General features: G+C 43.7%; 1 protein-coding gene across 1 annotated transcript in view; it reads right to left on the minus strand.

Annotated features, from left to right (window-relative positions):
• Positions 1-20966, minus strand: part of ACER2 (alkaline ceramidase 2) — a 33185-nt gene extending 12219 nt beyond the window's left edge. The window contains exons 1-4 of the mRNA XM_059924654.1: positions 20723-20966; positions 13095-13209; positions 12232-12373; positions 5224-5361 (exon numbers count right to left, since the gene is read on the minus strand). Coding sequence (XP_059780637.1) covers positions 5224-5361; positions 12232-12373; positions 13095-13209; positions 20723-20830 — 503 coding nt within the window. The 5' untranslated portion in view covers positions 20831-20966. The remainder of the gene's footprint in view (positions 1-5223; positions 5362-12231; positions 12374-13094; positions 13210-20722) is intronic.
• Positions 20967-24037: the final 3071 nt, after the last annotated feature.

Consider the following 24037-nt stretch of genomic DNA (forward strand, 5'->3'; position numbering starts at 1 on the left):
CAGTGTACGGGGTCCTCGTCCCTGCCCACGTGGAGTTACGTCAAGCAGAGGAGACAGACATTGAGCAAAACAACAGTACAAATACTTTTTAAATTATAACCAAGATGGGGGCCATAAAGGAGAAATTTGGGGTGCTGTGAGAGCATATAAATGGTTGAGCCAAAACCTGAAGGATGAGCAGAAGTGAACCAAGCAAGAGGGTCAGAAAGAAGGGACAGCATGAACCCAGACCTGGAGCCGGGAGGAGCCAGGCCCCCTTGGGGACACGGAAGGTCAGAATGGCTGGAGGACAGAATGTAAGGGGAGCTTCGTGGGGGAGAGATCCACAGGCAGGGGCCATGTGGAGGATTTTGAACTTTAACCTAATTGTGATGCCAACCAATAGAAAAATAATGGTGATCAGATGAGCTGATCGGGGAAGGAAGAGGAAGCCAGACTTCCGGCTTGAGCAAATGGGTAAATGGTGCTCTAATTTACTGAGGTTGGAAATATTAAGAGAGTCAGAACTGGAAAGGGAGATCAGGAATCTGGGTTTGGATGAGTTGGATTTGAGATGCCTGCGACATGTGGAGTTGGAGAGGTCAGGCAGGCAGCTAGATACACAGTGGTGGAGTAGAAGGAAGGACTGGGTTAGAGCCATTTGCATACGTACAGGAATTAAAGCCATGGAGTAGATGAGAGGTTGTAGGGGGAAGTATAGTGGGAGAAAAGCAGAGAGGTGAGGGTGTACCTTATGGGGTCCCTACATGGACAGGTGCATAGAAAAGAAGGAGCTTACATGAGGGGCTTGAGAGGACCTCCCGCAGAGTTGGTAGAAACTCAAGAGGGCGTGGTGTCATAGGAATCACGGGAAAGAATGTTCCAAGGATGAGGGGGTGAATTGTGTAGAGAGCTGAGATTCAGGAGGACAGAAAAATGACCATTGGATGTACAACCAAGAGGCTTTGGGTACTGAAGTGGGGACAGAAGCCAGATTGGAGTGGCTTGAAGACTAAATGAGAGGTGATGGATGGAGACAACTTTTATTTATTTATTTGTGTGTGTGTGTGTGTGTGTGGCCACACCACACGGCTTACAGGATCTTAGTTCCTCGACCAGGGATTGAACCCGGGCCACAGCCGTGAAAGCTCCACGTCCTAACCACTGGACCAGCCAGGGAATTCCCTGCAGACAACTTTTAAATAAGTGTGGCTGCAACAGACAAGAGAGAGAAAGGGTGATGGCTGGAGACAGATGTGACTGAGTCCAGGTTTGGGTGTTAGAGAAGATGGGGGAGACTCAAACACGGCTGCAGGCTAACAGGATGGATCCTTTGGAGAGGGAGGAATGACACAGTAGACAACCTACAGGGGTAAACTAAGCATAGGAGAAGAAGGAGTAATCAAGGGGTAGAAAGGCTGACCTTAGATGGAAGGGGGGATACTTCCCATGATGCGGCAATTTGCTAATGTCGTGATGAAGACCAATTAGCAGTAGTGATGACTAGCTTTTTAGGGGCCAAGATTTTAAGTATGGAACAGAAATTATTTCCTCTGTAGTTACTTTCAAAGATTGGAGTATTAAAGAAAGATATGTTTCCCTGCTTAAAGATCACAGTTGTGAAGCAGAATTTAAACCTTAAAATCATCTGCCCTAACCACTTGTCTTTTTTTTTTTTTAAACATCTTTATTGAAGTATAATTGCTTTACAATGGTGTCTTATTTTCTGCTTTATAACAAAGTGAATCAGTTATACATATACATATGTTCCCATATCTCTTCCCTCTTACTTGTCTTTCATTTGCTCTTGTTTAGGTAATATGAATTTAAAAGTTTCCCTTTCCTTAGTTATTTTTTAACAAAATTATAGGCTAAAACAGATGATTAGACTCAGGAGTTAAAATGACAACTAGATTGCAATGAATACTCAAGAAACATAGCTAAGTGCAGAACATTCTATTGACTTCAGGCCTCATAGCAGGCAGAATCACTGGGCTGACTGTTACAAATCCATTCAGATGTCTTTATTGGCAATTTATTGGGTGGGCCAAAAAGTGCCTTCAGTTTTTAAGTAAAAATAAAAGACACATTTTTCATTTTCACCAAGAACTTTACTGAACGTATTCACCCTTTTGTTCCACTACCTTCTGCCATTTTTCGGGCAACTTCATAATTCCACTTTCGCAAAATGTTTTATCTTTTTGAGCACCTGTTCCAGGTGCCTTTTACAGTCTTCCAGGCAATTGAAATTTTTTCCAGTAAGAGAATTTTGTAAAGACCAAAATAAATGGAAATCTAAATAGACATTTCTCCAAAGAAAACATACAGATGGCCGAAAAGCACATGAAAAGATGCTCAACATCACTAATTAACAAAAAAAATGCAAATCAGAACTACAATGAGGTATCACCTGACACCAGTCAGAATGGCCATGATCAAAAAGTCTACAAACAATAAATGCTGGAGAGGGTGTGGAGAAAAGGGAACCCTCTTGCACTCTTGGTGGGAATGTAAATTGATATAGCCACTATGGAGAACAGTATGGAGGTTCCTTAAAAAACTAAAAATAGAACTATCATGTGACCCAGCAATCCCACTACTGGGCATATACCCAGAGAAAACCATAATTCAAAAAGAGTCATGTACCACAATGTTCATTGCAGCTCTATTTACAATAGCCAGGACATGGAAGCAACCTAAGTGTCCATCGACAGAAGAATGGATAAAGAAGATGTGGCACATATATACAATGGAATATTACTCAGCCAAAACTTTTTATCTTTTTGAGCAAAGAACTGATCCAGATGCCTTTTACAGTCTTCCAGGGAATTGAAATTTCTTCTGTTAGGAGAATTTTGTGAAGACCGAAATAAATGGAAATCTGAAGGTGCAATGTCTGGTGAATACGATGGATGAATCAGAACTTCCCAGCCACGCTGTAACAGTTTTTGACTGGTCATCAAAGAAACATGCAGTCTTGCGTTATCCTGATGGAAGATTATGCGTTTTCTGTTGACTAATTCCAGATGCTTTTCACCGAGTGCTGCTTTCAGTTGGTCTAACTGGGAGCAGTACCTGTTGGAATTAATCGTTTGGTTTTCCAGAAGGAGCTCATAATACGGGACTCCCTTCCAATCCCACCATATACACAACATCACCTTCTTTGCATGAAGGTGTGGTTGGTGGTGGTTCATTTCGCTTGCCCCACGATCTCTTCCGTTCCACATTATTGTACAGCATCCACTTGTCATTGCCCGTCACAATTTGTTTTAAAAATAGAAGGTTTTCATTACGTTTAAGCAGAGAATCGCATGCAGAAATACGGTCAAGAAGGTTTTTCTCGCTTAACTTATGTGGAACCCAAACATCAAAGCCATGAACATAACCAAGCTGGTGCAAATGATTTTCAACGCTTGATTAGGATATTTTGAGTATGTCGGCTGTCTCCCGCATGGTATAACGCTGACTGTACTCAATTAACGTCTCGATTTGATCACTATCAGCTTCAACTGGTCTACCCGACTGGGGAGCATCATCCAGCGAGAAATCTCCAGAACGAAACTTCACAAACCCTTTTGACATGTTCGATCAGTCACAGCACCTTCTCCATACACTGCACAAATCTTTTTTTGCATTTTGGTTGCATTTTTACCTTTCTTGAAATAATAAAGCAGAGTAAGCCAAAAATGTTGCTTTTTTTCTTCCATCTTCAACATTAAAATGGCTACAAAAATTCACCAATTTTAATAAATCTTTTTTTAAATTTAATTTTGGCTGCGTTGGGTCTTGGCTGCTGTGCACGGGCTTTCTCTAGTTGCGGCGTGCAGGGACTACTCTTCATTGCGGTGCGTGGGCTTCTCATTGCAGTGGCTTCTCTTGTTGCAGAGCACGGGCTCTAGGTGCGCGGGCTTCAGTAGTTGTGGCTCGTGGGCTCTAGAGCGCAGGCTCAGTAGTTGTGGCGCACGGGCTTAGTTGCTCCACGGCATGTGGGATCTTCCTGGACCAGGGCTCAAACCTGCGTCCCCTGCATTGGCAGGCAGATTCTTAACCACTGCGCCACCAGAGAAGTCCCAATAAGTGGTTTTTTTAAATGCACGCTAATATGACAGCTGTCACATACAATCTAACAAAATTGTTTTGAATGAAGTTAAAGACAACTAAGTACTATTAGAGTCACCTTATGGAAAAAACCGAATGAAACTTTTGGCCAACCCAATAATTGTTTTCCAAAGAGCTTTAAGATCTCTTAGTGTTCTGAAATGGGTCTCTTACTTCCCAGGTCCGTGAAGGCTACTCAAAGCCGACAAGACAAGACAAGACAAGACAGGACAGAGTCCTTCCACTGCCAGCCAGCAAGTTTAAATACCTCTTCAACCACCTTTGACCCTGCCTGGTATTGCTGATAATCAAAACAACACCCAGAGGCAAAGCAATGGAAGGAAATATATACATGTCTCCACTCAAAACAAAGACTGACAGAAAGCTGATAACACATTACACAGAGAAACTCTCACTAAGGTGGATAAATATAAGACTTCAATTAAGAGCATCTATGTCCATGACCATGAGTCATGAATTAAAATGGACGTCTACAAGTGAGTGCAGAGGAAAAGAAGCATTTTCAAAGAGTATTACAATAAGGGCAGTGGTTGAGCTGTGTTTTAATTGGGGCTGAGTAAGACAGTCATAAACACACAAGAGCTAAACTAAAATGTTTCTGGATATCAACCTGAACTCTGCACATACAACTTCCCACAAGAAAATGCTTATGCAAACAGCCAAGGCTTTACCTGATAGACTGTAAGAAACTAAGCCTCAGAGAAAGTAGCAGTGCTGCTTTGTATATAGACATTCATTTCTTTTTCCTTCTGTGTGTAAATGCAATAGCCTCTCTAGGACTTTGCTTTTCTCCTTATTCTTGTCACATGAGCACATCTATTCTCCTTTCTACAGAATTAACTCTAGGCAGCTTGGTCTAGGCACTCACCAGGTCCTTGAGATGTTCCTCCTAAGCTAGTTTCAAATCATTGGGATGCATTGCACACACTGCTCCCCTCTTTCTGGAAATGAGATCATTAAGATTTTGAACCAAACCAGGCAACTTGATGCTAATCCAAAAGTCAGGAACTACTCTTTGTGAGGAGTAACTCCTCTTCCACATTCAAGGGCAGTAAAAGAACCAGGAGCTGGTTTGCTCCTACCCCAGGGACAGCCTCAGGGCCAGGCAGGAAGACCTGCACCCACCTCCTTAGCTCAGCAATGAGCAGCGCCGTGCAAGGAACCCCCAGGGTCATCAGAGAGATGTTGTTGATGGCAGGCTTGACAAACGCCAGGCACGTTGTAACTGCAGACAGGACGCAGACCACCGCCTTGAACCTGCCCCTACATGGGTGAAAGCAAACCAAATCCATTAGCAAAGGAGGTCGTGTTGGTTTGTTGAATGCTGGCAAAGTACGGGCACTGCTGATGGGAGTGCAAGCTCAAAAGACATTCCGCACTAAGTACCAGGAACCTAAAAACTATTCTCGCGCACTGGCTCGGTTATTCTAGGAATTTATCCTTAGGAAACAGTAAGAAATTTTCAAAATATTTAGCCATGAAAATGGTAAAATTAAAATCAACCTAAATCCCTAAGGGTGAGATATGAATACTTGATTTTTTTTTAGTGGCATTTCTCTGTATTTTTTTTTTCAGATGTTTTACAGCATGATTGGGCAAACTCTCTCTGTAAAGGGTCAGATAGCAAATATTTTAGGTTTTGCAGGTCACAGGGTCTCTGCCTCAGCTACTCAACTCTGCCACTGTGGACAGCAAGTAAGCAAATGGGCATGGCTATGCACCAATAAAACTTGATTTGCAAAAACAGGCAAGGGGCCCATCTGGCCGAAGAACATAGTCTGCCAACCCCTGTTCTACAAGGTGAACATGTATGACTTTTATAAGAAAAACAGAGACCATTTACAAATCATAAAACTTCCTAGATTAAAAGAAAAAAATGCCCTATGTGTCTAGCACACGAAAGTCTAAAATTCTAGTGTCTATATTTACTGACAATCCAGTCTAGTATGCATTGGAATTTTGTGTTAGGTTTTCGACGTGACAAATCTTAGAAAAATAATCAGTACCATCCTTACACCCTTCAGTGAAGGTGCTTTCGGTAGCAAGAGCTAGAAGTGGTGACGTGACCCTGGACATGCTCCTTCTTTTCTCCCTGGGACTCCGTTTCCTTATCTATAAATTTCCTGTCTAGTCTGGACTAGATGATCGCAAAGGCCATATCCATGACTGAAATTTAGGGGCACATGATTTTCCTGAAGTTTCTGTCATTCCTCATTAGCACAATTTACTTTGGCCAAGAGCCCTGGAAAGGGTCACAGTTAGGAAGCTAATCTGAATGAAATTCCATTATAAAGAAATCAAAGTGCATTGAAACCTTCAAAATACAAATGGATCTCTTCAAGAGGAACACCACTTGTCATCAAGGCACAGGAAATCATTGATCAAGCTGCCAACTTTCGGACTGGAATGAACATGAATTGTAGCCCTGAACTTCAACCAGAGGGAAAATATATGTATATGGGAAGGGATCCAGGCAGCAAATCCTCAGGAGAACGATGTTCTTTTCCTGGCCTTGGCCAGCATCCTTCAGCTACCGGATAAAGGTCTGCGGCTCAGCCTGAGGACGGCAGCGTGACACGGCCCCAGCCCCAAGCATGCGCATGGCCCTTGGGGACCCACAGTGACTCTGTTACTGGGTTTGAGGTTCTGTGACACGTCAAGGCTTTTTTGCCTTTTAGACTGCATGCACACATAATCAGATACTTCCAAATTGCATCATCTCTCTGTATCCAGTGGTTTAGGATTCAGGCACAGGACACGGAGAGCAACATGAGACCCACTATGTTCACATTCTGCCTCCATCACTTAGCAGCGCTGGGGTCTTTGGCAAGTCACTAAAACTCCCCAGGCTTCAGGTGTTCCGTGTGGAAATCAAGACACCTGCCCCATGGTGTTCTTACAAGCATTAAGGCACTCAATACAGAGCCTGGTACATGGTGTGTGCTAAGAAAATCCATTATTTCTGTTACCATGCCATTGTTTGAGAAGAAATGTTATTTTAAATAACATCATTGTTGATAATATCACACGCAGGGAAAAGCTGACTGAGCTGGTGCTGCAATCAGCAAAGGCTCTATATAATTCTGCCGAAGAGATCAAAGGCAACAAGCTTGACGAAACATGCTTTCTCTAAGGGTAATGTGGGCAGACACCTCCCTACCACTCCCCAGAGGGTGTGCAGGAATGCACTTCTGGAAGGCAGCTTAACCAGTGAGGACATCGTGTGAACGCACGATTCTGCAACCAGCAGAAGTCAACAGAGGTCACCAGCCGACCCCACAGTCACCAGAGGCCCTGGGGACAGAGAGAGCTAGAAATATCTGGGAAGCAAGGGGCCCCCATCAGGTGTTTTCTAAACAACCCCTACTGTGGCCTCTGTTCCTGTTTTCAACTTTCCAGCCCATTATGGGCTCAAGCTGAACACAAGGTCAGGGAACCCTTAGCACCCCTTCTTCCTGTATTCCCCAAACTAAAATCTAGCAACCCAATACCATCATCATAATATTATTATAATAATGCTGTTACTGTTCTTATCATTAGCTACCCTTTAAAGCAATGGTTTTCAGCCCTATCAGGCCCTGAGCTCCTTTTTTATATCAAATGTTTGGTAATGCCCCCTTTACTCTTCTGAAGTGAAATGGAATTTATGGATGATCAAACCTCCCATCACTGGGGCCACCAAAAACATGTCCTTAAACTTCCCAGATGGCCTGCATGGGATAGAAATGTCCCTGGCTAAGATCCACTGCTTTAAACTCCCCTTTAAGGCTAAAATATAACCTATTTAGAACAAGCCCCTGATACTCACAGGACTCCAGCATTTGGTCCTGGAAGGTCCACCCCTGCCATTTCCTAAGGAACTGATACAGCCCAGAGAGTCTGAGATGGAGGCCCCAGGTTATTCAGGCAGAGAGCGAGCAGGACAGGCAAACCTCAGCCTGCAACCTTGCTACTCAGGATTCAAAAAATGAACTGGATCATAAAGTGAGGGCTGTCCCTACATTTTGTAGACACAACATCATAAAAACCAAGATAAATTCTTTAGAAAATGGATACAATTAGCCTACAAAAGTTCTTTTTCTCAAAACAAAAATGTCAAATTATTAATAACCATCAACAGCTGAGTGTATATCCTGACAATTCTTCAGACATTCCAGGCAAGATGAAAGACAGCCCTTTTTTAAAAAATCCCACTAATTACTTCTATTTACATATGAACTTTGATAATTTCCCTGCTGTTCTAGATATCTTTATCTTCAAAACTCTTATCTGTATTAGCCATTCATAAAAACTTCTAGCATTTAGTGAGTCTTTACTGTGTAAGAGACACTATATTATACACTTGATATGATTTTCCCGTATATTTCTAACCCCTAAGGTAGATACTTTTACTATCTCCACTTTACAGATGAGCAAAATGAGGCATCAGAGCTTAAAAAAAAAAAAAAGCTGGATTGTTATTGAAATCCGTATTTGTCTGATCCAAAGTCACTTAGCCAACACATTCTCCCCTCTCTTCTCTAGAAATCTCACACTGGAACCACTCCTAATAGGTTTTTAGAAATATTCCAGCAAAGTCTAGATCACTGAAAATACAAAGGTGGGGCTGAGGGGAGACAAATGTTAACTACCGTGTAAGTTCAGGCAGTTAAAACACACACTCCCCAGTCTCCAGAATTCCTGGTTTTGACCCGAAATCTTTGGTCTGGCCTGCCATTCCACTGCAGAGCTGTCACCTGTCCCCGCATCATGGGTGGTGAAGCCCACACAGAGGGGTTTGGCCTTCTGGCCTGCTTGCTCTCCCCACCACTGGCAAATTGAAGGCCAACAAATAGAGCTGAAATCCTTATTTACAGTGAGCTACCTTTCCTATAACGTGCACCTTTTCTTTCTTTGTTCGTTAAAATTAGCAATGTTCATTCTCTCCTTCCATTGGTATGCACATCTCAGAAATGCTGGGCAGAAATTTCCACGTGCCACTGGTAATAACGAAAGCGGACTTTAAGCACTGACCATGTTCTTAGTACTCTACAGAGTGCTCTGCAGGATCATCTCACAAGAACCCTGAGGTGAACACCATGAGTCACCTAATTCTACAGATGAGGAAACAGAAAGTTGAAGAGTCAAGACAAGTTATACAGTTTGTAAGCAGGGAAGCTAGGAATCAAACCCAGGTGGGTCTCCAAAGCCACGGATATAGACATATAGGACGCTCAGCGCCTCCAAAGGACTCTCCCTAAACTGAAGGCAGAGAGTTCACATCTTCACCAGAGAAAGGCTGCAGAGTGCTGGCGATGGAAGAGTCCCGGCTGGTCACAGACCTCCCTGCCTCAAAATGTGTTTCATTATTAAAGTCGGTAAGTTTTCATGACTACAGCATTGCCCCATTTTCTTCTCTCCTGCACCCACCAAGAGACAAGAAAAGAAAAAGATTCTCCTTTATGAACACATTAAAAACTGTCCAGTGGAATTTCAAATCCAGGCCTCCAGAGCACCACAGACAAACAAAACCCTTATTCCCATTTCGTCAGCTTCTCACTCAGATCCCAGGACTTGAACAATCAGATCTAAGAGCAAAGTGGTTGCTCAGTTCTCAACCTGATGCACGTGTGCTCAGGGAAAGCATGGAGGTGACTGGTGGGCACCTTCTGAGACCATAAAAAAGGCCAAAAGGTAAGGGGTGTGCTTCTCAGGCAGAGGCAAAAAGTCCCCACTGGCCAAGCCACTTCGTGTCTCTGCCCGAGTGGCATCTACCTCCACCCCTGCCCTCACCCCTGCCCTCACCCCTGCCCTACCTCCCAAGGCTTTCTGATTACCCCCCAGTCATTCTCCTGAAGCTGAACAAGGAAACAAGACACACAACTGAAACACAGCAGGTTGGCTTAGGCTATTTCCGGTTTCTATTCTGGAGAAGGTCTCAGCACGATGGAGAACGTATTTCATCTAAGACCAGGAACACCCTCCTTTTCGTTTCTACTTGTAAACAGCTGCTCTCTCTCTCTCTCTCTCTCTCTCATTTTTGGATAAGTAACCTCTTGAGGATACTTCTATCTGCTCAATGGTTATTTAGAGATAATACTATTTAATTCAAATCCTGCTGCCCAGGATGAAGACTGTACAGCTAATTAATTTAAAGTATGTTTTCTTGGGATTCCCTGGTGGTCCAGTGGTTAGGACTCAGTGCTTTCACTGCCGGGGCCCAGGTTCAATCCCTGGTCGGGTAACTAAGATCCTGCAAGCCATGTGGTGTGGCCAATAAATAAGTAAATAATGTTTTCTCCCTACCTCATTTAATAATGCATTTTTTAGGATTAAAAATTAACATGTGCTCTTTTTAAAAAGAAAAATTGTAAAACAGTACAGATTAAAGGTAAATGTGAAAGTTCTCTCTCCACCCCAATTCCTAAGAATAGCCAATGGTAGCAGTTGCCGTCCTCATCCTCCCAGGCACGTTTGTGCATATACAAAGACATATACTCAAAAAGAGGCTTCATTCATTCTAAAATTAGGGTGTTACACACACAGTTCTACAATGCGCTTTTTGCAGCCAGCACGTTTCATTGACGCTCCTCCACCTCCATCCATAGAGAACTGCCTGCGTCTCTAATAGCTGCATTGCTCCTATTCCCACTCAGGGTACCAGGAACACTGTAATGAACTCTTTTATTTTCCTGGTATAGCTCTTCCCTGGGCACACACAGCTTGCTTGATTGAATCCATATTTTTGGATTGTTTATCTATCTATCTATCTATCTATCTATATATCTTAACAAAACAGTGTGCACAGAGAAACGTATGAGTAATGAGTTCTGGGAGAATTTCTCATCTTTATGATGCGGACTCTCTTCTGTTACTTCAGATATTAACAAGAGTGCCTCAGAAAGACCTTCTCTGACCAAACTCTAAATCAGCACCCCAAGTCACCACTACCCCCTTACCAGCTTCATTTTTCATCATAGCACTATCACACCCTAACATAATATTATTTCTGTGTTTGTTTGTTGATTCATAATCTCCCCAACTTCAGTGTAAGCTCATCAAGGGCAGAGACGTTGCTGTTTTGTTTGCTGTTATATCCTAGTGCCTAGAAAACTTGATAGTAAATAGTTCATAGTAAATAGTAAGTCCAAAAAATATTTACTGGATAAATAACCATATAAGAATAACACAATGGATATTAAAATGCATCCCTTCCTGAAATACTGGATTTCCAGCTTGAAGGGGTGTGTTTGTGTGTGTGTGTGTGTTGGTGTGTAGCTCTCATCAGAAGCAATACTGACACAATTTGAATATTATCTATAGCTCCAAGAACCAGTTCCTCAGTGTGGATTCTACTGTAAACATTTAAAACTAGTGGAGTTGGGTGGGACTCAGGAAATATTATAGCAGGAAATCAAAGGTCTTTGAACTACCATTCAGTCTTTTCTCCTCCACTGAAAATCCTTCTAGTTTTGCTAGTACCAATAAGGGGGATATTTGACTTTTTGTCCCTAATATCAGATAACATCTTCCCCAAGCATATTAAAATTACCTTTTTTATCTGGCAGTTTGTTTTTGGTCTGACAGTACAATCAGTGGATATTAAATAAGTATATGATAAGCTCATCACTAGGTTAGACTCAATAGGGTGTGATTTTTCTTTTTTTTTCTAATTTATTTTATTTTTGGCTGCGTTGGGTCTTAGTTGCTGTGTGCAGGCTTTTAGTTGCGGTGAGTGGGGGCTACTCTTCGTTGCGGTGCACGGCCTTCTCATTGCGGTGGCTTCTCTTGTTGCAGAGCACGGGCTCTGGGCGCGCGGGCTTCAGTAGTTGTGGCTCGCGGGCTCTAGAGTGCAGGCTCAGTAGTTGTGGCGCACGGGCTTAGTTGCTCCATGGTATGTGGGATCTTCCCGGACCAGGGCTCAAGCCTGTGTCCCCTGCATTGGCAGGTGGATTCTTAACCACTGCACCACCAGGGAAGACCTTTTTTTTTTTCTTTTGTGATTTTTCTTGATATATATTGGGTTGGCCAAAAAGCTCATTCGGGTTTTTCCGTAAGATGGAAAAACCCGAACGAACTTTTTGGCCAATCCAATACATAGTTATATTGGGTACTGCACCTAGTAGTAAATGCAAAAATTTAGTACAAGCTTACCTGTCATTCCGAAAGATCTTTGGCAGATACCTTCTGGGGAACCACATGGCCAGAGCACACATCAGAACCCAAAGGATTGCAAGTTCATCAAGCATCTGACCCAGGAAACTAAGGGTTGCATGGAAGTAGACGGATCCAATTCCTAGAATCAATTACAACCAATAAAAAAGGTCACATAGAAGAACAGACTCACAAGTTCAATACACTGCTTAAGGATAGCCCTTTCACAAACAGCAATGACCAGGTCGCTCTATCTCTCTGAGAAAAGAAGCTGAAGGAAGAAACACCACCTAGGCATGCAGACTTCAAGTCTAGAAAGAGGATTTGAAGAAGGGCCCAAACACCAGCACATCAGAGCTTTAATAACTGCACAAAAACACTCTGTCTTCATCCACCAAGCCCTCATGGGAACAGGCAGTAAATAAAAGTCAACATTCTCTCACTGTTAAGAATTCCCAATCTGCCTGTGGAAGGAAATGAAAATTATACAAGTATTTCCCAGAATAATGAAGGATCAAACATCTAGAATTTGTTTTCTTTTATTTTAGTCCATTAGAAACCACAGTTTCATCAGACTTCAATTGTTCCACATGACTTTCTTCAGAAGTTCACAGAAAACTGCACTGGCACGACACCAATAGCTATTACATAAATGAATTCTCAAGCGCAATTGTGATAACTACAGTCAACCTTGTTATCAAGCCCAAAAGAGTCCTCCTTTTGGCATCTAGCAAACAACATAAAAGTTTGCTAAGACGTCAGAATGACTTTGGTTTACAAAACATAATGTTCAAAGGGGTCAGGGAGTGTGCAGAATTCCATTTCCTCCCTTTCAGCCCATGCTCGCAAACGAATCCACTTACCCACTACAACTAACAGAGTCCATATTAAGTAGATGCCACTGTTGAAGCATGTTGCATATTGACGAAACAAGCACATGCAGATGGGCGGTAAAATGAAAAACAAGACGTTGCTGATCTGGGGGGAGAAAATGTAAAACGAAAAGATGAATATTAAGTAAAAGGGCAAAAAGTAAAGCAGCTTGTTCCCAGTATGTCCTTTGCAAATGGAGATGAATGCGGCCATACATCTTTTTTTAACCAAAAAAAAAAAAAAAAAAAAAGCACAACCAGAAAAACTCACAACTTCTTTAATAACCCTTTAGGGGGCTCCTTCCTGTCTCTTTTTTTTTTTGGCTGTGTTGGGTCTTCGCTGCTGTGCACAGGCTTTCTCTAGTTGCCGCGAGTAGGGGCTACTCTTCTTTGCGGTGCGCGGGTTTCTCATTGTGGTGGCTTCTGCTGTTGCAGAGCACGGGCTCTAGGCACCCAGGCTCAGTAGTTGTGGCGCACGGGCTTAGTTGCTCCGCGGCATGTGGGATCTTCCCGGACCAGGGCTCGAACCCGTGTCCAGACCAAGGAAATCACAACTAAACAAAATGCATCGCAAACTCCAGAACTTGAGGTGTAGTACAGGTAGGAATTTGGCAACGACAGTAGCTAACGCACGCCTCTGTCACCAACTGGGAACAAGAGGGGATGGGAATGACACAGTCTTTACAAAGGGGAGAAGGACAGAGTGGGAGAGAAATAAAGAGAGGACAAGACCTTTGGTCAGGGGTGCGATAGGAGCAAGGCTGCTGCCTTTGGTTCAAGTTCAAGACTGAAATCCCTCGTGGGGCTGCGTCCTTCTGGAGAAGGGGGTACCTTGTTCTAGTCGGCCCATTCTGATGGGGACCTTTTCCTCTTTCCCCCCTAGGAGCCCTCTGAGCTACTGGTGACCCCGGGCGAGAGTTTGGATAAATGGCCTCAGCTGTCCCAGGTGGTATGCAGTCTCCAGACTTGGAAATATAGCCGACTCTCATTTATTTACTAAGAAGCAGAGAAGGAAGAATCAGGACAAGGGTCTACGTATTATCACAGCCTTTAACTTTCCTTGGAATCATTTAAAGAATCAGAGATCTTAAGAAAAAAAAAAAAAAGTCAGAGATCTTTAAGAGTTTAAAATGAGAGATCTTAAAGATCATTTGCTTTACAAGGGGATATAATTAAGGGCCCAGAAAGGCTCCCAGGCTGGCCAGAGTCAGAGAGGCAGTGACCCACAGAGCTGGGGCCAGCATCCAGCCACTCCTTCCACTGCCCCAAGCTGATGTTTTTTCACCTCCAACCCACCCAACCACATTCTGACCTCCTTGGCTTCATGCCTCAATGGGCATCTAAAAATTCTGAATTGCATCACACACTGTGCACCTACGACCTTTATGTGATTTAAACACGGCTCTCCTTTTTGTTAAACATAGAAGTAGGAGGAATAAAAGGAGGTGACAGGGGAGAAGAGGGAGGGAAATGGAATTGTTATACTATAAGTAACTTTCTCCTTTCACGTAACATGAATGTGTTCTCCGTGTAAGAAAAAGAATACATTACAAAACTAAAGTCTTCCTTTCTATACTCCTCCCTGGAGATATCCCCTCTTCTCAGATTCATAATCTTCAATTTCTTTGCATTTATGTGAATACATATATATCATATATTACAATATTATCATTCTGCAACTTCCTTTTCTCATTCGACAATATGCCTTGCAAACTTTTCCATCCTAGCTCATAGAGCTTTATCACACTTGCTGTAAGTGCTGCAGACAGCAGCAGTTTATTGAGCCATTCCCCAGTGGGAGGCGCACCAATTTGCAGCCCCACCTACAATGCCAGGGAATAAATATAACACAGCTTTTTACCCCAGTACAGTCGTCCCTCAGTATCCATGGGGGATTGGTTCCAGGACCCCCTCAGATACCAAACTCACCTGGATGCTCAGGTCTCTTTATATAAAATGGCATAATATTTGCATATAACATACACACATCCTCCTGTATACTTTAAATCATCTCTAGATTATGTATAATACCTAATACAGTGTAAATGCTATGTAAATAGTTGTAAATACAGGGATTTCCCTGGTGGTGCAGTGGTTAAGACTCCACGCTCTCAGTGCAAGGGGCCCGGGTTTGATCCCTGGTCAGGGAACTAGATCCCACATGTATGCCACAACTAAGGAGCTGGCGAGCCACAACTAAGGAGCCTGCCTGCTGCAACTCAGACCTGGCGCAACCAAATAAAAATAAATAAAAATAAACAAATTTTTTTTAAAAGTTGTAAACACAATGTAAATGCTATGTAAATAGTTGCCAGTGTACAGCAATTCAACTTTTGCTTTCTGGAACTTTCTGGAATTTTTTTTTCAAATATTTTCAATCCACAATTGATTGAATCCACAGATACAGAACCATGGATACAGAGGGCCAACTGTATATGTTTATTGCCTCAAGTTCTCTCAATCTCCTTTGCTTCAGCCAGGTACAACTATCTATGGCCAAGCTGCTCCTTAAAAGGCTTTTTCAATCTATGTTACCACTAGCAATGTATACAGTAATAACCTTTAAATGTATTTACACACTAGTCACAAAAACATGAGGTCATTTATTACACCTGCAGTAAAATTATGATACCTCAAATATTTTTAATGCCCATATTAGGGAGTTCAATTTAGAAGCACCATTTTAACAGTCCCAAATAACACTGAAATCACATTATTGCTTCTGCACAGCCCGTCTACCAGTGCCTGCTGGTCTCCACCACGCTTTTTAAAGACATCAATCTATGGGGACTTCCCTGGCGGTCCAGTGGTTAAGACTTCGTTCGCCCTTCCAGTGCAGAGGGGGTGAGTTTGATCCCTGGTCAGGGAACTAAGATCCTGCATGCTGCATGGTACGGCCAAAATTTTTTTTTTCAATTAAAAAAAAAAAAAGACATCAATCTATGAAAAGGAAAAGACCAAATTAGAGGGAGACGCTCCCCAAGACAAAAAGAGGAAGGAACTCCTAAAGAAATACGGAAAAGCAAACAAGTCGTTGGTAAAAGATTCATTTGTTGAAAGACAGATTCAATGGCTCCATGTCTACTGAGAAATGAAACTTCCCCTCAAAGTTTGTGGCTCACTAAAGTTGAATAGTTCAGCCAAGGGGTATTTTTTAAAGCCTATTGTTGGATTATCCTTTGGAGAATTGGTTTGTTCAATGCCTGCAGAACAGATTTTTTTTTTTTAATTAAAAGGAAACCACAATTTTAAAATTTATTATTTCCTTAGAAAGTTCCTCATTCTATGAATTCCTACCAGCCACTTGTACCAAAATAATCTCAGGAACACACTGCAATCTCATCCTGACGCATGTGATTGTGCACTTTCCCAGACAGAGCGTAAATACTGACAAAGCAACAGGTTGTAAGTTTTTCTGAACAGCAAGTTCATAAACAGCTAGGGGCATTACCCTGGCTGAGTAGGCTGTCTATGTATCTTAATCGTAAGCAGATTCCTAACTATCCATTCCATTGCTCCATTTCTGTCTCTGGAATGACCAACTGTCCTGGTATGACTAGCACTGAGGAGGGTTTCCAGGACGTGGGACTTTCAGTTTTAAAAATGGGCAAGTCCCAGGCAAACCAGGACAAGTTGGTCACCTGACTCAGAAGCCTTCCTGCGCAATCCCCCACCCCACCTCCACAGTACACCAACCCCCAGCAGAGTACTAATAACACCTCAGTGACTTGTACGTACCTCTCCTATGGTCCTCACCACCCAGATGACTGTTTGCAGGTCTGGTCTCTGTGATAGGCACACAGTTGCCCAGCAAATGGGTGGGTGGATGGATGGATGGATGGATGGAGAGACTGATAGACTGACTGATGGATAACTCTGCCCTAAGATAGTGGGATGTGGGCTTTGGCATATAAAGAGAACTCTACTTAACTTGATGATTGGGGGCAGAGCTGATTAGGAGAGGTGACAGATCATGGACTGATTTTAGGCATATATTTTGCTTCAAGACTTTTTTTCAGCACCAGTTGATTTCCTTCTGTCCCCTTGAGTCCCCAACAGAATTCCCAAAGGCCAAGCTCGGTGATTAAAAGGCATACCCCCCTTTTCTCCAAAGCTACTAGGTCTGGAGTCTTTCTCTTTAGTGTGACTGGGCCTTAAAACTTAAAACATAAAAAGGAACTCAATTCAATAAAACTTGTACTTAGAAGAAACAGTACAAAATGTGCAAAAGTAAAAGACTGTGTAAGGGCATGATGTGTTCTTGGAAGAGATATTTGGGCTTGGCTGATGCAAAGGACAATGACAAAATTTGAGGCAATGGAGATTTGCGGGGACCAAAAGCAAAATGCTCTGTGGGAGCATCACCAGTGGGAACACAGATCAGAGTACTCTCTCTGGTGGACCATTAAGCAACAATTATTAGCCTTTGAAGTAAATACTCCCCTCCACACAGCAAATTCCCATCTAGAATTAGTACTTGGAGAAGTACATCCAGATGCCTATTTGCGGATATTCATTGCATCACTGTTCAGAAACCAAAATGAAAACAATAAACAGAAACTGCCTTAAATGTCCACCAATAATGAATTGACTGGTTTAATAAATTTTGGTCAATCCATTAAATGGAATACTGTATAGACATTGTGAAGAGGAAGATAATTCTATATGATCCAATATGGGATTATCTCCAAGACAAATTGAAGGGAAAAAACCAAGGTGCAGAAGAGTTTCTGTAGTATGATCTCAATTGGGTTGTGGTGTGTATATACACGTTGCACACATATCTTTTATGTTTACACAAATACACTTTTTTTGCATGCTTATAAAATGTCTGAAAAGATACAGAAGGGTATTTTTTGCTTTATAACTTGCATACTCTGATTTTTTTTTTTACCATGATCATGTTGTTACTTTTATAATAAAAAACAATAACAAAAAACTACTTTAAGGGACTTCCCTGGTGGTCCAGTGGTTAAGACTGTACTTCCATTGCAGGGGGCCCAGGTTCAATCCCTGGTTGGGGAACCAAGATCCCGCATGCCACACGGCACGGCCAAAAAAAAAAAAACTACTTTAAACAAAACTTTATTTCCCCATATCAAACACCATAATTAGCCTAGAGATCAAATGGTCCCAATGCAGGAGTTTTAAGTTAAAGAACGACTGAACAATAAATACCTGTACAATGCTAAATAAATAAATCTAAAGTAGCTACAACGGCATTTGCATCTGCAAGAGCAGTATTTTAGTAGGATCAAATGGACCGTCCAAATTCTAACTCTAGTTCTGCCATTTTCTTGACCTTAGCAAGTTGCAAAATCTATCTAGACCCCAGTTTCCCCCTTTACAAAGTGGATGTAATAAATAGCATCCACTGCTGAGGGTGACTGTAGAGTACCCAGCAGAGCTTCAACACATAGCGAACAACTAGTGGTAGCCAGGAGTAACTGAAGTTGCAGTAGTGATGTGCTACTGCCAAGCTCCATTAAGTAGGTTCTAGATCCCCCTCCCAGTCTTCTCCTGATTTTACATCTTTATTCCTTCCATTTTTTTTCTCAAAATGAGTAATGATTATTATTTTCTTGTAAAGTGGATAATTAGGCCTGCTGCCTTACTATGAGGATTTAATGAGATGTTTGTCACCAAGTAATAGCTCGATGTCTTCCTTAATACAGGCGTAAGATAAGCATGGGTTTGTGCCATGATTAGGATCAGAAGATAACTAGGACATGAGAAGAAGAGGAGGAAACGTTTTTTTGGTAAACTCTTTGGATCGACACTCTACAAAGTTTGATGGCCAACTACTTCTCTGAGACCCTCAATCTCTCCACTTTGCTAAAGCAAATTCTGCGGTTTACAAGTATTCCAAAGAATAATGTTTGCCAGGCAGACCAGCAGAGCTAATCAGCCACAGACACTGCAGCTGAAGATCAACAGCTCATTTCTAAAAAAGACTTTGGCACTCACTACGAAACAGCTCCAATGGGACTAGATTAAAAGTTAAGACAAAATAAGCTCTCCCCCTCATCCAGCACTCTGGGGCTTTTAAAGGCAGACTCAGAGCAGCTATACACTAACATTTTTGGCCAAATAACCAGGCCTGACTCTGCTGGCCTCAGACTCCACAGATAATTACCTTGCTGGGTGTGTGAGAACCTGTCCCCAAGCTGTCATTTCTTCTTTAACTCTGGTGAAATCCTTAGTAGTACTCTCCACTTACAAGTGGAGAAACTGAGTTACTGCCGTTGAAAGCACCCAGCCCTGCTCCAGTTCATCCCCTGAAGGCACCTGCCCACACCTGATAGCATGCTCTGAAACAGGTTGTACAATAGGTGAAGGGTGGCCACCTCCACTGACTGCATCTGTCACAGCGTCTAGGGGCAGCAGAGGGCCAGGTTTCCTTGAGGAATTAATCCGGTCATAAAAAAAAGGAGGAACATTTGCTGGCAGGGCAGCAATGGATTTCAGCCCTAAGGGGAGGGAGAGTGCAGGCTCTGGATTGTGGCCCCAGCCATGCCAGAAATGTGCGCAGAGCAGCTCCCCTGGGGAGAGCTCAGTTTCCTCATCAATGAATAGGACAGGGACTAGCTCATGGGAGATCCTTCCAGGCAAGAAGTATTTGACTCAAGTCAAGAACATTCTCTCCAGCAAATCTAAGGGGGAAATCCTAAAGAACAACCTCAAATTCACAGCGACTCTTAAACCGGGAGTTCCTGTTTTCCATGTTAGGGCAGTGAAATGAAAAGCCACAGAAATGACCATGCAAAGTCTCACATTTTGGTACCAGAATCCTGAGGCATGGGCATAGCAAAAAGAAGAGGCATTTCCTTCCCAACTGCAGGCTTTCCCTCCCACAAAGACTAAAAGCACACAGGATTCTGCAGTGGGGAAGTTTCGTCTTGCCCACATCTAGAGACCTAGGCAAGTCCAGAAAACACGCACACGATCCCTCCCAAATTTCCCTTTCACTTCCCAGGCTTAATAACTGAAGAATGCACAGGCCTGGGGGAGCTGAACTTGGGGCTGGTGTGAAACTCTGTACTAAAGGCAAGGAAATAAGAACTCGTAGCAGTTAACCTGATTCTGGCCCAAAGGAACTCGACCTATTATTGGTGTACGCTTGGGGCGGGGCCAACCTTCGGAGTGGGCCCCGCCCCAGAGACCTGCCGGGAGGTCTCCCCGTTTCCCCGGACTCCTAGAGCAGGTGCTCAGGGCAAAAACGCACAATGCGACCCAAGTGCGTCACGCCACAGAGATCCTAAGGGACTAAGGGAGTAGTCCTGGTGGGTTCACCGCCCCCAATGACCCAAACTGGAAGAATGGGCTGACACGGAGCACTGGCTCCGGGACAGGTGAGGACAAAACAAGACAATAGCGCCATCAGAAAGAAATGACTAGAGGAGGAGGATGAGCCCAGATGTCGGCGATAGGGACAGGAGAGGAGGACAGATGGAGAACTGGAAGGCGCGCAGGGGAGGGGGCGTGGGTCGACTCTGGCCCGGGAGCGAAAATGCCCCAGATGTACGCACAGACCCAGGTCCAGGCTCCAGGCGCGGCGGCGCTTGGGGACAGCCCCCTCCCACGAGCCCGGCTGCCATCCCCACTCCCGCACTCCGCACCGTGTTGTAGAACTCGGCGATGGCAGGCACGATGGTGTAGTTGTCCTCGCACCAGTCCACTTCCGAGCTGCCAGCCCGCAGCTGGTCCCACCAGTGCGGGGAGCTCATGGCCGCTCTGGGGCATTGGAGCAGCTGCTCCCGCAGCCGAGAGGAGGCCAGAGCTGCTGCTGGAAACCAACGGCGGTGGTGGCAGCAGCGGCGGCGGCTTTATGCACCACGGGACAGCCGCCGGATGTGGCGCCTCCCGGGCCGGCCTCTCAGGGCTCCGCTCAGCCGCGTAGGACGTGACTGGCTCGCAGACCCCTCCCTCGGCTCCGCCCCCTGGGGGAGCCCGCGGGACCTTGAGCCCCCGGCCACGCCCACCCCGGAGGCGGGGTGCGCGGGGCAGGGGAGACTGGCGGGGAGGGGACCTGTCTCCTCCTACCCCCACCTCTGGACGCGTCTGTTGCCAGCAGGTGGCAAAGGCCTTGACGGGCCTGCCCACGCCCACCTTGCGGCTCAGACTTGCAGGCGCCCCCTACCCCAGTTGCGCAAAGAGCGCCAGAGCCCGCCCTGGCAAAAATTTGAAAACCCAGAAATTAAGAAACCCAGGAGGACCCGGCCCCTACGAAATCGTGGCAGCCTTTGCTCGGACTTGCCTGCATGTCGGAGGAACATGTCTGAGCGCATGTGGCACGCCTGCACTCATGGCCGAGAAAAGCCCTCAGTCCCTCCGGCTTGCTTGGTGCGTTGGGCTAAGGCAGGAAGACCTTGGGGTCTGGAGTGGAGCCGAGGACTCTCCCACACAGCCTCTGCCACCCACACCTGGGTAGAGCGCTTCTGCAGTTTTGAATACTTTCCTGCCCTCGGTCCCGTGGACTCCAGTGTTAGAATGTAGTCCTCATTTACACATAGGGTCAAACTTCAGCTATCCCAGTCCCCAAAAGATGCAGTGTGGCTGGTATGACACCTCCAGAACATTCCAGGTACAAGAGATGATGACAGGTATATTGCACTTACTATGTGCCAGGCGCTGTTTGAAGAGCTTCCGAGTGTGTCACTCACTTAGTGCTCCCAGAGGGGATCCTGCGAAGTGGGTTCTATCAGCAATGCCATTCCAGCTAGTAAGTGTCAGAGCTAGAAATCAAATTCAGCATGATCTCAGATCTGCTCATCACTGCTTTGCTTTTGCTGCTGTAACTATTCTGTAGTTTCTAAACCAAAGCTAATCTGGTTCCAGCGATTCCTGAAGAAAGAGAAACCTGTCATTTTAGTTTTGGTCATAGCTCTGGTCCTTCTTCCTTGGGCAGTTCTAGGATTCCAGGTCAAGATGGCAGTGGCAGAATAGGCCCTGGTCAGGTGACTGTCACTAGGATCTCTTTGCTCCAGCCGTCATGGTACCCGGAAGGCCAGAACCTGCCCAGAGGCTGACCTCCCTCTGGCTTGACAGTCCCCTTGGACCCTGGCTGGTGTTCCAATGCCTTATGCCCCCAGTGTCCTTCTTCCACAGGTACCTGCACAGACAATCACTTGTCTTTCCAGCTCTCCATCACCGGCAGAAACTGCAAGGCCCACTCCTCTCCTAGTCTCCAGGAAATGCAGCTTTCTCCCCCCAGAGCCAGACCACACTCCTCCTTTCAACTTTGTCCCAACTCCTATTCTGTCCTCTTCCTAAACAGCCAGTTCCACTGTGTCCTGAAATTCAGGACCCAATGACCTTCTCTTAAGGTCAGAATTACCCAGACCTGTAGGATACCCAGTGTGAGCTGGCCGCTGAAGTGGGAGGAAGAAAACGTTTCCCACAGACACAAAAGAAAAGTACATCAGTTAATTTCTCAGTGTCTCACAGTGCTACACCAACTGCCCAACAATAGTTCTCCATGTTAAGGTTTTACTCCTTCTAATACTTTAGGTGGAAATGTGTTCATATTCATTAATTCTGCTGGTGTAAAACACACCATCATTTCATATGCCAGTGGCTCTCAGAGTGTGAGATCACTTTCAGGTCAAAGCTCACTTCCTCTTAACACTATGACATTATCTGCCCTTTTTGCTCTCATTCTCTCACCAGTGTACACTGAAGTTTTTCAGAGGCTATGTGTTGTGTGATGGCATTATCTCTCTGATAGCTAATGGAACATGTACTTGTGTATTCTTCAGTATTAAAAGTCTCTGTGTAGGGTGTGGAGAAAAAGGAATGTAAGTTGGTGCAGCCACTATGGAGAACAGTATGGATGTTCCTTAAAAGACTAAAAATAGAACTACCATATGACCCAGCAGTCCCACTCCTGGGCATATACCTAGAGAAAACTATAAAAGACACATGCACCCCAATGTTCATTGCAGCACTATCTACAATAGCCAGGACATGGAAGCAACCTAAATGTCCATCGACAGATGAATGGATAAAGAAGATGTGATGTATAGACACGATGGAATATTACTCAGCCATAAAAAAGAATGACATAATGCCATTTGCAGCAACATGGATACACCTAGAGATTATCATGCTAAGTGAAGCCAGATAGAGAAAAGCAAATATCATATGACATCACTTATATGTGGAATCTAAAAAAAAAAAAGATACAAATAAACTTATTTACAAAACAGAAATAGACTTACAGACATAGAAAACAAAATTATGGTAACCAAAGGGGAAAGGGGGGAGAGGGATTATTAGAGGGAAGTTAGGAGTTTGAGATTAACATATACTCACTACTAAATATAAAATAGATAACCAACAAGGACCTACTGTATAGCACAGGAAACTATACTCAATATATTGTAATAATCTATAAGGGAAAAAAATCGGAAAAAGAATATATATATCCGAATCACTTTGCTGTATACCTGAAACCCACACAACATTGTAAATCAACTATACTTCAATAAAAAATAAGTCTGTGTAAATTTCTAATATGGTAAATATTGATAGATATTACTACATAAACAAAAGTTCTTTATATTCCTTAATTTTTGAGTATTAGAGTCCTCAGATCAAAAATGTTAAGAGCTGCTATTAAAAAGAAAGATACTCCCAATTAAATCATTTGTAAAAGATTTTTTTATCATTTAGAATTTTAAAATATTTATTGAGTGAGAGCTTTTAGACGTAGACATACATCGTTATACCTCATTCTTGTGCCCACACAAAAAGGAAAATATAAGCAAAATAAATTCATTAAGGAACTCCTATAGTCTCTTCACACACAGAATCTCTATTCTTCTGAATCATTTTTTGACTCAAAATTGTTGATGTCCGTAATTACCAGGTGCTGGTGATGCAGCATTTTAAAGAGTACTTCACTATTGTTTGCCTTCAAACCACTAACATCT

Source organism: Balaenoptera ricei, chromosome 6 (genome assembly GCF_028023285.1).
Source record: "Balaenoptera ricei isolate mBalRic1 chromosome 6, mBalRic1.hap2, whole genome shotgun sequence".
Classification (NCBI taxonomy): Eukaryota; Metazoa; Chordata; class Mammalia; order Artiodactyla; family Balaenopteridae; genus Balaenoptera; species Balaenoptera ricei.